Source organism: Erinaceus europaeus, chromosome 17, assembly GCF_950295315.1.
Source record: "Erinaceus europaeus chromosome 17, mEriEur2.1, whole genome shotgun sequence".
NCBI classification, from domain to species: Eukaryota; Metazoa; Chordata; class Mammalia; order Eulipotyphla; family Erinaceidae; genus Erinaceus; species Erinaceus europaeus.
Window position 1 is genome coordinate 15,500,110 of NC_080178.1, and position 15,280 is coordinate 15,515,389.

Here is a 15,280-nt window from a genome sequence, read left to right on the forward strand (position 1 = left end):
AGAATTGGGAGAAGCATACGGGAAAGTGCGCCCTACCCTAGGGTCCCAGGACTTGGTGAAGTTTAGGCTCTATAGTGGAAATGTGAGGTTCCTGCTGTCTTAGGGTTCGAGAAGACAATGGATTCCTTGAATCTCTTTCAACTATTTATTAGTTGTGTGACTATAGGTATTTGTCTCTCTGTTCTTAAAAAAAGAAGAAGATCATTTATTTGGGGCAGAGTGTCTCAGCATAACTCATGTGGTGCCAGGGATTGAACTCAAGACCCTATGCTTAGGAGTCTAATGCTTCCTCCACTGTGCCACTTCCCAGGCCACTTATTTATTTATTTTTAAAGAATTAGCAAGAGACACTCATGCCTGAGGCTCCAAAGTCCTAGGCTCAATCCCCTGTACCACCATAAACCAGAGCTGATCAGTGCTGTGGTAAAAAAGAGAAAAAAAAAAAAAGATCTGTTTTATGAGATAAAGACACCAGAGCACCACTTCTGAACACGCAGAGCAAGGGACCAAACGTGGGACTCCCACACACAGGAAAGTGCTGGACGCTATCCACTGAGCCACCTCCAGGCAACACCTTTCTGATTCTTTGTTTCTTTACCTGTAAAGTAGTTAATAACACCTTATGGGGTAGCTTGGAGGACTAGATGGACTGCTGGATTAACAGTCTTTGTATTGGAATTTAGTAGACAGAAGTTTAACAAATGGTGATTATTGTTTTAATAATCCATAAAAGAAAGCACCTGACTTTTTTCTGTGACCTGACTTAACATTGCATTTGCTGTTGCTCATTCATCATCAGTGTCAACTTTTCAGTCTCAAAATGAAAGGACTGCCTAGATTTATTCTTGTATTGCTTATTCACTTGTCAGTGACTTTTCCATCCCAAGGACCTAGGCCGATTTCTTGTTTGGCTGGGAGTGGGGAGGAAACTCAGTGGTAGAGCTCACGCCTTGAGTGCATGAGACCCTGGGCCCAACTCCTGCTATAAAATGACATACAAGTGCAGTGCGTTGCTCTGGTTTGTCTTCTCCTCTACCCAGTAAAAAGGAAAGAAAAACAAAAGTGAATGAATGAAATAGATTGGGGTTGTGCCGGAGTGAGAATTCTTCCTTCTTCTCCTCCTTCTCCTCCTCCTCTATTTTTCCCCCCATTCCTAACACCAGAGCACTGCCCAGCTTATGGTGGTGGTTGGGGGGGGATTGAATTGGGGACTTCGGAGCCTCAGGCATGAGAGTCTCTTTGCATGACCATTATGCTATCTACCTCTGCCCGGGAATTCTTCTTTCAAGAATTCCCGATCCTCCCAAACATCATTCTTTCTTTCTCCTTTTTAAAAAAAAAAAAAAAAAAAAAACCAGAGCACTGCTTGGCTCTGGCTTATGGTGGTGCAGGGGGTGGACCCTGGGACTATGGATGGAGCCCCAGGCACCAAATAAATAAATAAATAGAGGCTGTTTGCATAACCATTATGCTATCTACCCCCACCCAAGCCAGAGTGTTTCTGTCTTTCAATCTAAAGAAGAGGTAAGGAAGGAGCTAATTTACTTATATCCATTCCATATCTGTTAGGACAGGCATAAGGAACATCTGGAGTGTGTGGCCTGTGGGGCATATATATCCTGAGAACAGTTTAGTCAGGCCTTGCTAAGGCAACCACAGGCAGGACTGGAAATTCAGTAAATCCAGAGTCACTTTTCACAGCAACATTAAGTATTGATTTTTAAGTTCATAATTTTGCGTAGACTGTGTTAATTGTTATAAATATCTAAATGGCTCTTGGCAGAAAAAAAAAGTTCCCTACTTCTGCTTTAGAAGATTTAAAGTTGGCTTCAGTTTCAGGACTCGGAGACCACATTCCTGAAGAGAAGCTCTCCTCCTGCTTCCTGAACTAGTAGTAAATGCTCATATGTCTTTCAGCTGAGGCGTTCCAGAAATGCAGTCTATCGTTCCTCAAGTTAGTAAACAACCGAATGACTAATTATCCGGAGTCTTTTCTTAAGCTTAGTTGGGGAGGGAGGTTTGTCTTTTGGGGTTGTTAGTTGTTGTTTTAATGACTTCCTTACCTATAGTCGTCTTATTTTCTCCAGGGACAATGGTGACAGATCCAGACACCGAGCTCCACGCAATGCCCGGATGTCTGCACCTTCTCTTGGACGCTTTGTCCCAAGGTAAGAATTAGGTAGTCAGCACTTCTAAGAGATTTCTGTGAGGGGTGGGGGGTGTCTTTATGAGATCTGGAATATAACTTTTTAAGCTCACTCTCTGGTCTTTGGATTGTCTGTAGTTGGAATAATTTCCCAGGTCACCTACAATTTAGCTCTATCCTCTAAAGACTTGACAAAGAATTGGCTTTAATAAAAAGAGACAAGTGGCACTGGGAGCATCCTGTTCAACTATAAACTCTGGAAAACATAGAAAAAAAGACCATGAAGGAGATAGAAATCTAGGAAGGACAGAATTTCTACTCTACTGTGAACTTCTCTGGATTCTGAGATTTAATGGGTCAGTTAGCTCTGATTGTTGAGGGCATGCAGATAGTTAATCTCCTTTGCTTTTTGGTGGTCTTTAGTAGGCTTTTCACATGTGATTCCTTCCTGTAGGCGTTTCTTGCTGCCCGAATACTTGCCTTATGCTGGGATTTTCCATGAGCGTGGACAGCCTGGCCTGGCTACTCACTCTTCTGTTAACAGGGTCCTGGCAGGTAAGGCAACATTTCTTTGGATTTTGAAATTCCAAGGAATAGGGAACCAGATAAAGCTTTCCCTTCCTTTACCCATGTTCACTGGACTAGAATCTGTGTTTGAGATCTTAACGCTCATTTCCTTAACTTATGGCAAGAAACTTCAGGCCGGAGGAATACTATTTATCTTGCCCACTCCCACCCCCTTCGTACATCTTTAATTAGTTGTTTTAAATGATGTCTTTCCCTTTTTTGCCACTTGTGTTTCACACCTGTGCATTTCCACCACTATGAGCAGACATTTTTGTTTGCAGTTACGGAGAGAGGAGAGACACTGTAGCATTGCTCCACTTCAACTGAAGCTTCCTCTTGTACATAATGCCCGACATGGTGGTTGACACAGAAACTCAGCTCCTCTAGTGGCCCCCAGACCACCCCCAACCTCAGCAATTAGATCCTGGCTATGCTTTTAATTGAGAGATAAAAGTGTCTTGTTAATGTTTTGGTTAGTGAGATACTCATGAGCCAGGTGCAGTGATTTGATTAAGTACTTAATCATAGCACTCTGGTCCTTGTTACTACCAGCAGAAGGGCTTTTCTTCCTTCCTCAGACAGAGAAATTGAGAGGGGAGGGCAAGATGGAGAGAGAGACACCTGCAGACCTGCTCTACCACTTGTAAAGTGACGCTCTAACTGGGATCCTTGCGCAGGTCCTTACACTTCATACTATGCATGCCTGGCCCAGTGCTCCACTACCCGGCCCTCCCAGCACAGGGAGTTTCTAGGCACTGTGGAATCTGCCGAGAAGTGTGGAAGGAGCAGGAGAAGATATCTTCAAAGCAAAGAAAATGGGCTAGGCCAGCCCAGCCGAGTCAGCTTTTCAGTGGTTGAATAGCAGGTTATGAATGTTTAGGGCTAAAGTGCACTATATGGCCTGCTGCTTCTGTGAAGAGTGTGGACCTGGGGGATTTAATTTGTTTTTCAGGACAAAGGTTATTTCCCTATCACACTTTTTCCTCTTCCCACCCCCTCTCACCACCACTGCAACTTGTTAATTTACATATGCAAAGGTATAAAGGGTATAAAATTAAGCTACATTTAGTATCTTTAATAGGTATCTTTAGTAAAATGCTTTAAATGACATTGTGTTTTGGAAAATCTGGGCCATGTGATGGTTAAAGGTAGGAAGGTATCTTTGTGAGACGGTGGCTCTATCAAAGCTAGGGGAATGTGATGTCAAACTCAGCTGTTGTGGCAGTTGGTGGGTCAAGGGATCCAGTCCTCCCTATTAGTATCCTTGACCCATCATCATGGCCTAGAAATCCCAGAAATCTCAGCAGTTTCTCTGCTGGACATCAGGATTTTGGAGGCACAGTCTTGCCAGGGGAGCAGGCAACACCATAGTTTCCTGACAGCCTTAGCTGAGGGGAGCTCTGACCCCAGTTGGTAAACAGATCCTGTGGCTCTTTTCTACTTGCTTGGCACTTCTGTGTGGCTCGGCTGATGACGTGGAAGCTCCTCACTGGCAGATAATCACTTGCTGCCAGGCAAAACTATTGCGCTCTGAGCTCTTCTCCACCCTGCTTTGTTCTAGACATCTGCCTCCACCACACCACACCACACCACACCCACACCCACACCCACACCCACACCCACACCCACACCCACACCCACACCCACACCACTTCTCCTGCTTCTTGACTGCTGGGAAATCTCTGCTCCCTTGGTGTTTGGTTTTGTCACAACAGCTGTATACTGTTTTGTTTTTTTTTTCTCCTCCATCCCTTTGGTTTGACAACTCTTTACCTGCACTTCCTGTTCCCTACTTTTTGCTGAGGTCTGACCCCAAACGGCACAGTTTCCCTTATAGACACCCCTGAATGTAGGGATTATTTACCAGCAGGCAGTTGTTGACAGATTGGAAATGTTCTGAGAAAAGTTATCTTAACAAAGGATGCAAAGGACCACAAGGGTAAAGAAACTGTAAAATGGGACTCAAGAACCTCACTATTGGGTTAGATTAGCAGATTGTTTCAATTGAGAATTAAACTAGCTTCACCTTTAAAAAAAATTTTTTTTTTTAATTTATAAAGAGGAAACACTGACTAATCCTTAGGATAAGAGAGGTACAACTTCACACAATTCCCACCACCAGAACTCTGTATCTCATCCCCTCCCCTGATAGCTTTCCTATTCTTTAACCCTCTAGGAGTATGGACCCAGGGTCTTTGTGGGATACAGAAGGTTGAAGGTCTGGCTTCTGTAATTGCTTCCCCGCTGAACATGAGCGTTGACAGTTTGATCCATACTCCCAGCCTGCCTCTCTCTTTCCCTAGTGGGGAAGGGCTCTGGGGAAGCAGAACTCCAGGACACATTGGTGGGGTTGTCTGTCCAGGGAAGTCTGGTCGGCAGGCATCCTGCTAGCATCTGGAACCTGGTGACTGAAAAGAGAGTTAACATACAAAGCCAAGCAAATTGACTAATCATGGACCTAAAGGCTGGAATAGTGCAGGTGAACAGTTGTAGATAGCTAGTAGGCATGTTTTAGTTATATTCCAAAGGGCCTGTGGCTATACTAGTGTTTTTTTGTTTGTTTGTTTGGTTTTGCCTGAGCTTGAAATCTGATATACAGGTGGATCCTAATTATTGTGTGGGGAGATGATGTCATGGCTGGCAGAAGGACCAAAAAGCTGGATCAGGGAAGAGAGTAGCTCCTTAATATGGGAAAGGTATATAAATATTGTTGATTGTAAACCCCATTGATTTGATGTGATCTGGGGCCCATATGCAGCTTAGGACTTCTGCATCCCTATAAATCTGAGCTCACATTCTGTGGTCATAAGTGGGAACGTTCCAAACTGCCCCAATATCAGAACCCAACTTCCTCAGGTGTAGCATAGAGTATATTGTCCAGCCTGCCTTCAGAGGATGGAACATTCTCTATCATTATTGATCCAAGTTGAGGGCAAGGTCCTATGGGGTCCCACAAAGGAGTCTATTGTGTTGTTCCTGATAGAGACGACTGGTAACAATGGAGAGAGGGATTTATTTGAGGTCTAGGCCTATCATGTCTGTTTGGGAATCTCAGGACTCCCAACTAGGGGCCCAGCTGATGGGGTGGCCTGATAGTGAATAAAGAGTCATCGTTAAAGTATGCCAGTCTCTTGCCCTTAGTCAGCTTTTGCAGTCCTTGCTTTGATGAGGTTAGCTTTGGAGTGAGTGAGAGAACTGTAATAGGAAGTAGGTGAGGAGGGTATCTAAGTCTAAGTAGGCACTATTTCATTATGAACTTTTATACCGACTCACTACAGACTATTGTGTATTTTTACTTTCAGGTATATATTTGCCCTAATATATGGTTACATGTGAACATATGCTCTATCTTACGGGGCCTGGTCTATATCTAGGTTTTGGGACTTTTGTTAGGAAGTGAACCTCCTGGAATGGACTTAGAAAATACTATGAAAGGAAAGGTCTCACCCTAGTAATGAGGGTGAAGGGTTGATATTCCATGCCTGACTCTCTGGACACAGTCTGAAGTGAAGCATGCTGAGGTGGCATTGATTAGGTTGGGATCAGCCGATGCAATATCATTTGGTATGAATTGAGAGAAGCATGCAGGAAAGTGAGCCCCACCCTAGAGGTTCCAGGACTGGGGAAATATAGGCTCTATAGAGGAGGCAGGAGGTTCCTGCTATCTTAGGATTTAAGAAGACAATAGATAGTTATTGCTGTAATCACATTATTGGGCAATTACCAACTTTGAAATATCCCTTTGTTAGGATTTGCTGTATCATATCCAACATCACCATAATTTGTGTCCTTTGACATTATTTGTATATAGCTGTGCCACCAGTTGCTTCTATTCTCCCTGGTTTAAGCTTTTTTTTTTTTCATTTTATTTTTTTTATATATATTTATTTTCCCTTTTGTTGCCCTTGTTATTTTTCATTGTTGTTGTAGTTATTGTTGTTGTTACTGATGTCGTCATTGTTAGATAGGACAGAGAGAAATGGAGAGAGGAGGGAAAGACAGAGAGGGGGAGAGAAAGACACCTACAGACCTGCTTTTCCGCCTGTGAAGTGACCCTCTTGCAGGTGGGGAGCCAGGGGCTTGAACTGGGTTTCTTAGGCAGGTCCTTGTGCTTTGCTCTACGTGCGCTTAACCTGCTGCGCTACCGCCAGACTCCCTGGTCTAAGCTTTTAAGACAGTCAACATATCAAAGACTCAGCCTATGTATTAAAAAGACTCAGTCTGTGGTTTAAAAAGTTTGAGACATTCAATCAATTTTTCCCCTTTCATATCAATTAATGATTTATCTGCCTACAGATTAATAGAAGTGTACATAAACACCATTCCCACCACCAAAAGACTGTGTCCCCCCCCACACACACACACCCCTTGAAGCTGAACATCCACCCTCACCCTCACCCCAGGGTTTTTACTTTGGTGCCCTACTCCAAATTCAGTCATATCCTGCCTTGAGTTTCCCTTTCTGTTATTCTTTCTCAACTTCTGTTTATGAGTGGGATCATCCCATACTTATCTTTTTCTTTCTTACTTATCTTTGTCTTTCTTACTTTCACTTAACATAATTTCTCTAGCTCTATCCTAGATGGGTCAGAGAAGGTGGGTTCATAGTTCTTAATAGTTGCATAGTATTCCATTGTGTGTATATATGTAATACAACTTTCTCAACCATTTATCTGTTGTTGGGCACCTGGATTGCTTCCAGGTTTTAGCTATTATGAATTGTGCTGCTATCAACATAAGTGTACACATTTCTTTTTGGGTGGGTGTTATGGAGTCCTTGGGGTGTATTCCTAGGAGAAGGATTACTGGGTCATATGGAAAGTCCATGTCTAGCCTTGTGAGAGTTCTCCAGACTGCTTTCCACAGAGGCTGGACCAATTTACATTCCCACCAGCAGTGCCAGAAGGGTTCCTCTGACCCCACAGCCTCTCCAGCATTTGTTGCTGCTGTTCTTTTTGATGTATATATCATTCTCACAGGGGTGAGGTGGTATCTTAGTGTTGTCTTTATTTGCATTTCTCTGACAATCAGTGACCTGGAGCGATTTTTCATTTGTTTGTTAGCCTTTTGGATCTCTGCTGTAGTGAATGTTCTTTTTGTATCCTCTGCCCATTTTTGGATGGGGACCTTTTTATTTTTTTTTAACCACCCCCCTCCCCAAGATAGCTATTTCAGAGTATCTATTGATTTTTCATCAGCAGTTCCCATCTTTAATAATAATGACTACAAAAAATGTTTATTGAATATATATGGCTTGGTATATACCACAGAAAGGCTTTAAGTGGTTTTCCCCATCATACTCAAAGTAATCTCATTCATCATATGGCTGCTCTTATCTCACAGTGGAGGAAACTGAAGCCCGGGAGACTCACTTACCCAGAGTGATGCAGCTAAAAGTAGAAAAGCCAGAACTAGACCAGGCAGTGGGACTCCAGAGCTTCCTAGTTAGTCTCCCCACAGTTATTTTAAAGAAAAAGGCATCAAAATAGCATTCTTCTAGGACCTTAATCTAGAAGAGGAAAGGAAAGCTCCCTGGCTAGTCATCAGGGTTTTTCTTATTTGTTTTAATTCCTCTATTTTAAATGGTTTCTAGACAGCTTTTTTATGACCCAGTGGTGCTTGCTAAGGAAAATCTTATTATGGAATAGCTCTTTGTCCATGCCTTCTTGTCCTGCTGGACACAGATGTTTTGCTTTTTATTAAACTTACTTGTGATCATGTAATAGAGCTGCTGTAATAATGGCTGTCCAAGTGAAAGACAAATTGACCTCTTAACAGCAAGCACTCCCAATGTTCCTGGAAAGATGCTTTCTCTTGTATGGTTGGAGTCAGGTTGTGATAGTCTCTGAACAATTGCATTCAGCAGATATTTGGTCCTTAGCTGCATATCAGGCACAGTTCTAGGCTAGCAAAGCAAATTAATTAATAATTATAAATGACCCCTATCCTTCCTTAGCCGAGTCTTAAGTCTGAGGCCATACTTCAGTCTTGCCATTTGGTCCTTAACTCCCCACATAAAACATGATGAGTGGCTTTTTGTGAGGGTGAATGAAGCATGAAATTTAACAGACCTGGAGGAACAAGCATATATATTCACAACTGCAGTTTTTAAATTTAATTTATGTATAAAATAACAAATAGAAAATATTGACAAAACCAAAAGATAAGAGGGGTAAAATTCCACATATTTCCCATCACCGGAGTTCGTATCCCATCACCTCCACTGGAAGCTTTCCTTTTCTTTATCTCTGGAAGCATGGAGCCAGGGTCATTATGGGGTGCAGAAGGTGGGAGGTCTGGCTTCTGGAATTTTTTCTCTGCTGAACATGGGCGTTGGCAGGTCGATCTACACTCCCAGCCTGTTTCTGTCTTTCCCTAATGGGGCGGGGCTCTGGAGAGATGGGGTTGCAGGGTGCATTGGTGAGGTCGTACAACTGCAGGTTTTGAAGGCATCCCCAGTCCTGTGATGCCAAGTGTGTTTTCAGTGGACCCTACCCATAATCCTTCAGACTTCTCAACAGAAATGGATTTGCAGAAAATGGAGATCCATTCTGCCCACGTCTTCCCTCAAGAGCTTCCGAATGTGGTCAGAGAAAAGAAAAGGCGCCGCAAGCCGCAGAGGCGTGTTTTGATAGTCTTTCCCATAGTTTTCTAGGTTCCTGGTGAGTTGCAGTCCCCATCAAATCCTGCATTCTTTTTCAGCAACCTAGATTCTGAAGCTGTACAAAAAGAGGTATAAACACCATGGTCCAGGACGTGGTGCAGTGGATAAAGCATGAGGTCCTGAGTTCAGTCCCTGGCAGCACATGTACCAGAGTGATGTCTGGTTCTTTCTCTCTCCTCCTATCTTTTTCATTAATAAATTTCATTTAAAATACATTTAAAGCTAAAGCAGGTATATTTGGGGCAGTGGCAATAAAAGTTTGGGGAGCTCCCAATGCTGACCTTTTAGTGGACAATTCTGGCTCTTCAGAGCAGAGGTCGTGCAGTAAAGAAAACTGAGGCTCACAGAGACTGTCATTTGCCCAATCTTGCACATTCTGAGGCAGACCTGGAAGCAGCCCATCTGTCTGACCCACCGTAACTCTTCTGGGCCATGTTTTTCTTCTTTTCAAATAAGGAATATCTGCCAAAAGTTTCCTAACCTGAGAATATTTTTCTGCATGTTTGAAACCTCATGAAAGCAAAATGAGAAGCCCTGGCATTTGACATCCTCCTGGTAATTACTAAGAGAACAAAAAACTTCAGAGGGATGAGGACCTGGATAATGGAGGGTATTATTTATCTGTCCTGCCTAATCTTTTTGACTTTCATCCTAATGAGCATCTGCTCCCAGCAGATGTAGGCCTGATGTACTTAATTCACTATTCTGATTAAAATCAATGGGCAGTGTCAGGATTTTCTTGCTCCTTGCCACAGGTCATTGGGGCTTTGTTCCCAGTTATCCTCACTCCCTACACGACTTCTTATTTGACGTATTAGTTGTCTAGGAATGTGTTCTTTGATTTTCACATTTTTAAAAGTCTCCCCAAATCAATTGTTGATTTAATTTCATTGTATCTAAGAACCTATTTGGGGGGCTATGAAGATCACTCATCTGGGGGTGATTGTGCCTCCTTTTGCCATGGATGTGACCTAGTTTCAAGTCCCTAACAGGCCACATCATTGTACTTAAGCACTGGGGAAACTTCAGTGCTGTGATTTCTCTCCCTTTCTCTGAAAAGTCAACCTGCAGTGGTGAAGCCCTGAAAATGACCAAAAATAAAACTTTTTTTTTTAATTTGTTATTTCAAATTTATTGAAATGTGTTTGATGACATCCTGGGGGAATGTTACCAGTGTGTTTGAGAAAATATATGTTCCATAGGTGCCAAAGAGAGCTCCTTGGGTGATGATGTCCAAGTTCTGAATATCCTTACTTGATATTCTGTCTGGTTCTTCCACACATTAAGAGTAAGATACTGAACTTTCTTGTTGTTATGTGTGAAATGTGTGTTTTTTTTTCCCTTCATCTATTCTTCTTCATCTATTTTGGGATCTTTTTAGGTGCCCATGTTTTTTATTTCTTTTATGTTATATGTTATTATCACTTTTTGTTATATATTATTATCACTGAAACTTCACCTTTCCAACTTTCTCAGATAGACAGACTCTCAGACAGATAGAAAGACCTAACATTGAAGTTTCCAGTGTGGTGGGGGTTGAGCTCAAACCTAGGTCACTTGCAGGGCAGATCATATGCACTATCCAGGTGAGCTTTTGTGTCAGCCTGAATTTTTTATACTGTTACTTACTTTTAAAGATGGGGGGGCGGTGGGCAGCAAGACCAGGACTTACCTCTGGCATATGTAGGTATATGGGCTCAAACTTGACGCCTTCTGCTTGTTAAATCCTGCACTCCTTTGGGCACCACCTCCCTCCAAGTTGGTCACCACTTTTGTAATTGTTGTGGCTCCCTTCTATCATGGTAAAGTGCCCCTCTGCTTCCAGTAATACTGCTTGTCTATAAGTCTATTTTTGCTTTTATTAGTATAGCCACTTAAACTCTCTTATAAAAGTGCCTGATAAATCTTTGCCTCCCTCCTTTCCTTCCTTCCTTCTTTCCTTCCTTCCTTCATTCCTTCCATTCTATTTTTTAAAGTTTTTTAAAACGTTTACTTATTTATTTTCCCTTTTGTTGCCCTTTTTTATTGTAGTTGTTGTTGTTGATGTCATCGTTGCTAGATAGGATAGAGAGATATGGAAAGAGATGGGGAAGACATAGAGGGGGAGAGAAAGACACCTGCAGACCTGCTTCACAGCTTGTGAATCGACTCCCCTGCAGGTAGGGAGCTGGGGGCTGGAACCGGGATCCTTGCACTGATCCTTGCGCTTTTCACCACGTGCGCTTAACCTGCTGAGCTACTGCCAGACTCCCCCTTCCATTATATTTGAGAAAGAAAGTTTCACAGGAGACACAGAGAGAGGGAGTTAGAAAGAAGGATGCCAGATCACGTGGTTTGTAAGTCCATCTCCCCAGCCACTTCATCCATTTCCAGCCTGTTAATATTTCTGAATCTACAATGTATCTTTTTTGAGAAACACGTAGTTGGATCATGTTTTTTTTTCATCCAATTTGATAATTTCTTCTTGTTCATCAGATTATTTACTTTATATTTAATGTTACTATTGACTAATATAGTTGGCTTTTTATCTGCCATTTTACTGTTTATCTTCTGTCTTCTGTACAAATTTTTGGTTGAGTCTCCATTTTAATTCCCATTAATGGTTTTCAAACTCTATTAAGCTTTACTTCAAAATTATACAGACTTGGAGCCAGGTGGTGGTGCACCCAGTTAAGTGCTCACATTACAGAATTATACAGACTTAATTCTGATAAAATATAGAACTTTGGCCCCCTATATTATTGTCATATACATTCTGTCTATATCTGTTGAAAACACCTTGGTGTGATGTTATAATTATTGCTTCATATTATCTTTTTTTTTTTTTTTTTTTTTTTGCATCACTAGAACTCAGTGCCTGCACTACAAATCCGGTGCTCCTGGAGTCTATTTTTTCCCTTTTGTTGCCCTGTCGTTGTTATTATCATTGCTGTTATTGCTGTAGTTGGTGGATAGAAAAGAAACGGAGAGAGATGGGAGAAGACAGAGGGGAGAGAAAGACACCTGCAGACCTGCTTCACTGCCTGTGAAACAACCTCCTTGCAGGAGGAGTTGGAAGCTCAAACCAGGATCCTTGCGCTGATCCTTGCACTTTGTGCCATGCACACATAACCCACTGCACCACCTCCCAGCCCCCACTTCCTATTATCTTATGCTGTGGGCATGCTTTGTTTGTTCCAGGTAACAGGGAGTTACCATTTGCAAGAAGTTGCTCTTATTTTCCTTGTTAATTTTATTTTTGGTTACCTTTTGTCCTTCTTGTTTCTTTTATAATACAATTCCTCTCTTAAGTGTTTCTCATTTCCTTGCTACCTTTAGGGCATTCCTTTCAAAAGCCCTCCCTGCCTAGTCTAGTTTGGTAATTGAGGTGGACATCTAGAGTCTTGGTAAGTTTCAGGAATTAGACTTTTTTCTCAACATGATATCATTGCTCTCCAATATGATAAGTTACTTATTATATACCAGGCCTGCAATTGAATTGGCAAATCTGGGAGAAATGAATAGTTGAGGGCAGTCATAAATATAGTAGGGGACCATGATGGCATACTTAAATGAGTGCAGACAGAAATGAATTATCTTTCTGGCGCTGGATTCCTTATCTCCTTGGCTGAACCCTTTACTCTTGTGTTCTCTACCTCTGTGGTACCCAGTAGCCAGGCAAATGGAGTGGCACATTCCACCTCAACATCAATTAAGATAGTTGTTTATAAATCAGATAAGTGGAGAATCAGTGATGGTGGTACTAGCTAGTGCTGCTTTAATAATTAACTCAATTACCTTTCATTCTGCTTCAGTGATGAAAGTAAAAGTGATAAGGAGCTTGGTTGCCTGGGAAACTGAAGTAAATGCAGCACTCCTCCCAGAAAGCCCAGTCTCCCTGGATATCTCAGAACACCCAGGGCCTTTTACTTTACCTGTGGCCTACCAGGTACTGGAACATCCATGTCCACTGCACTCCAGCCTTCTGCTGCACCTCCTCATACCATTAGTCACAGATGGGCTTATTGAGAAGCCGATTCCCAGCTTCCTAGCTGAGTTTCCTGTTCTTGCTCTTCAGGCTTTCCTAGAGGAAAGCATTGCACCTTGCCAGGGAACTTTTCTGTTTTTTTTTTTTTATTTATTTTATGTCAATGAGGTTTTTGTTTGTTTGTTTTTCTTTTTTCCTTCCTCTGTCTCACTAGCTCTTCCCCAGGAAATTTCCTCCCAGTTTTTGCCCACTGACCACTGATACTTAACCCCATGGCTCTTTCTGTGCTGTCACTTTGAAAGCTACCTAGCACTTTCTAAATACTTAGCATTTTCTGGGCTACTTTGGGTCTTAGGAAAGATTTAAAATGGTTCTGCCCTTAGGGAGTGTACAGTCTAGCCAGGGCGTGGCCTGACTTTCTTTATTTTGTTTTGGAACTGCCACTAAAAATTTAATGAGTCTTCTGGGACTTTAACTGTTAGTTGGGACAGATTAAGTTAAAGGGAGTGCAGCTCCAAACTGAGCTTAGTCTCGTGATTTATGACTTTGGGTACAGTTTGAAGAAATTGAATGTGTTCCTGTCTGTCTTGATTGGGTTTTGTGAGTGTGAGTGAATAGAGCTTGAGAAGACATACGCCATCTGCAGTGTGCAGTCAGAGAGAGAGGCATTGTAGCATGTCTAAGATTTGTGGCTCTGGAGCCAGACTGTCTAGGTTCAAGTATTTATTCTGCTACTTCCTAGCAATGTAATCTTGGGTAATCTATTTTATCTTGGGGCAGGGGAGCTTAGTTTCTCCATCTATAAAATGTGTGCAAGAAAAGTGTTTTGAGGATTAGAGAGTTAATAATATATGTGAACTAGTCAACAGTACTTGTGGGGGGGCAAACTTACCAATAAGTATTCAGGAGATGTCAGCTATTTTCATGGTCAGATTCCTGTTACAAATTTGGAAGACCAGTATGGGTTAGAGCTCTGCTAGTCTCCGATTATAGCTGTGCTGATCTCTCGAGTTTTTTTTTGCCTTTCTCTCCTTAGTGTTCTTCCCGGATCACATGTAGAACTTTCTCTCCTTATAGTGAGAACTTGTGCTCTTTCGTACTGAAAGATGGCAACAAAAGGTCCTTGTGCTTGACAGCTTAGTGTGTCCACTGTTGCCTGTAGCCGCATCACCCAAGCCACCGGGGAAGTCACAGAGTTTGCATTTGAAAACCCTTTCTTCTATCAGGATACCTGCGCTGATGAAATGAGCCTCTCTACTCAGTAGACCAAATGCTAGCTCCTGTAGCCATGGTAACATGTGATTCTCCAAAGGTAGAACCTGGGTTAGTAACATTGCTGCAAATGTAAATTCTTGATGCCTACCTTGACTCACTGGATCAGGAACTGGCTGTGGTTCCAGTTCTCAGTGTTTTGAAGAGTTTTCCAGATGGGTGAGGGAAATAGCATAATGGTTTTGCAAAGGGACTCTCATGCCTGAGGCTCCAAGATCTCAGATTCAGCCCTCTTAACACACACACACACACACACACACACACACACACACACACACACACACACACACACACACACACACACATTCTAGGTGATCCTGGAAATTTTAAAAACTCTCAATTTGTGAATTTGTGACTAGGGATGGAACGCAGGAATTGTGGGGGGACCTGGGTTCGAGCCTTAGCATCATCTGTGTTAGAACAAAGGAATCCTGTGATTGCCTTTTCTTTCTCTCTTATAAAATAAGTCTTCAAAAAATTATGGACAAACTCATTAAGCTAGGAATCAAAGGTAGAAACATGGGATGAATTGACTGGATAATACATCAAGCAGTATGTATACCAGAAACTCAGTTGTCTTGCTGTATAATTCTTCTTGATTTAGAGCCTGCAGTAATGGGGAAATGTGAATTTATAACACCTATAGAGTACTTAACTGCAGTGT

At 42.2% G+C, this 15,280-nt stretch overlaps 1 protein-coding gene across 10 annotated transcripts in view; it reads left to right on the forward strand.

Moving 5' to 3' along the window:
* Positions 1–15,280, forward strand: part of AMBRA1 (autophagy and beclin 1 regulator 1) — a 208,474-nt gene that overhangs the window by 100,560 nt on the left and 92,634 nt on the right. For all 10 annotated transcript variants that reach the window (XR_009545601.1, XM_060176495.1, XM_016186443.2 and 7 more), the window contains 2 exons: positions 2,088–2,168; positions 2,601–2,701. Coding sequence is in view for 9 of the 10 variants with exons in the window: in XM_060176495.1 (XP_060032478.1) it covers positions 2,088–2,168; positions 2,601–2,701 (182 nt within the window). In the remaining variant the exon portion in view is untranslated. The remainder of the gene's footprint in view (positions 1–2,087; positions 2,169–2,600; positions 2,702–15,280) is intronic.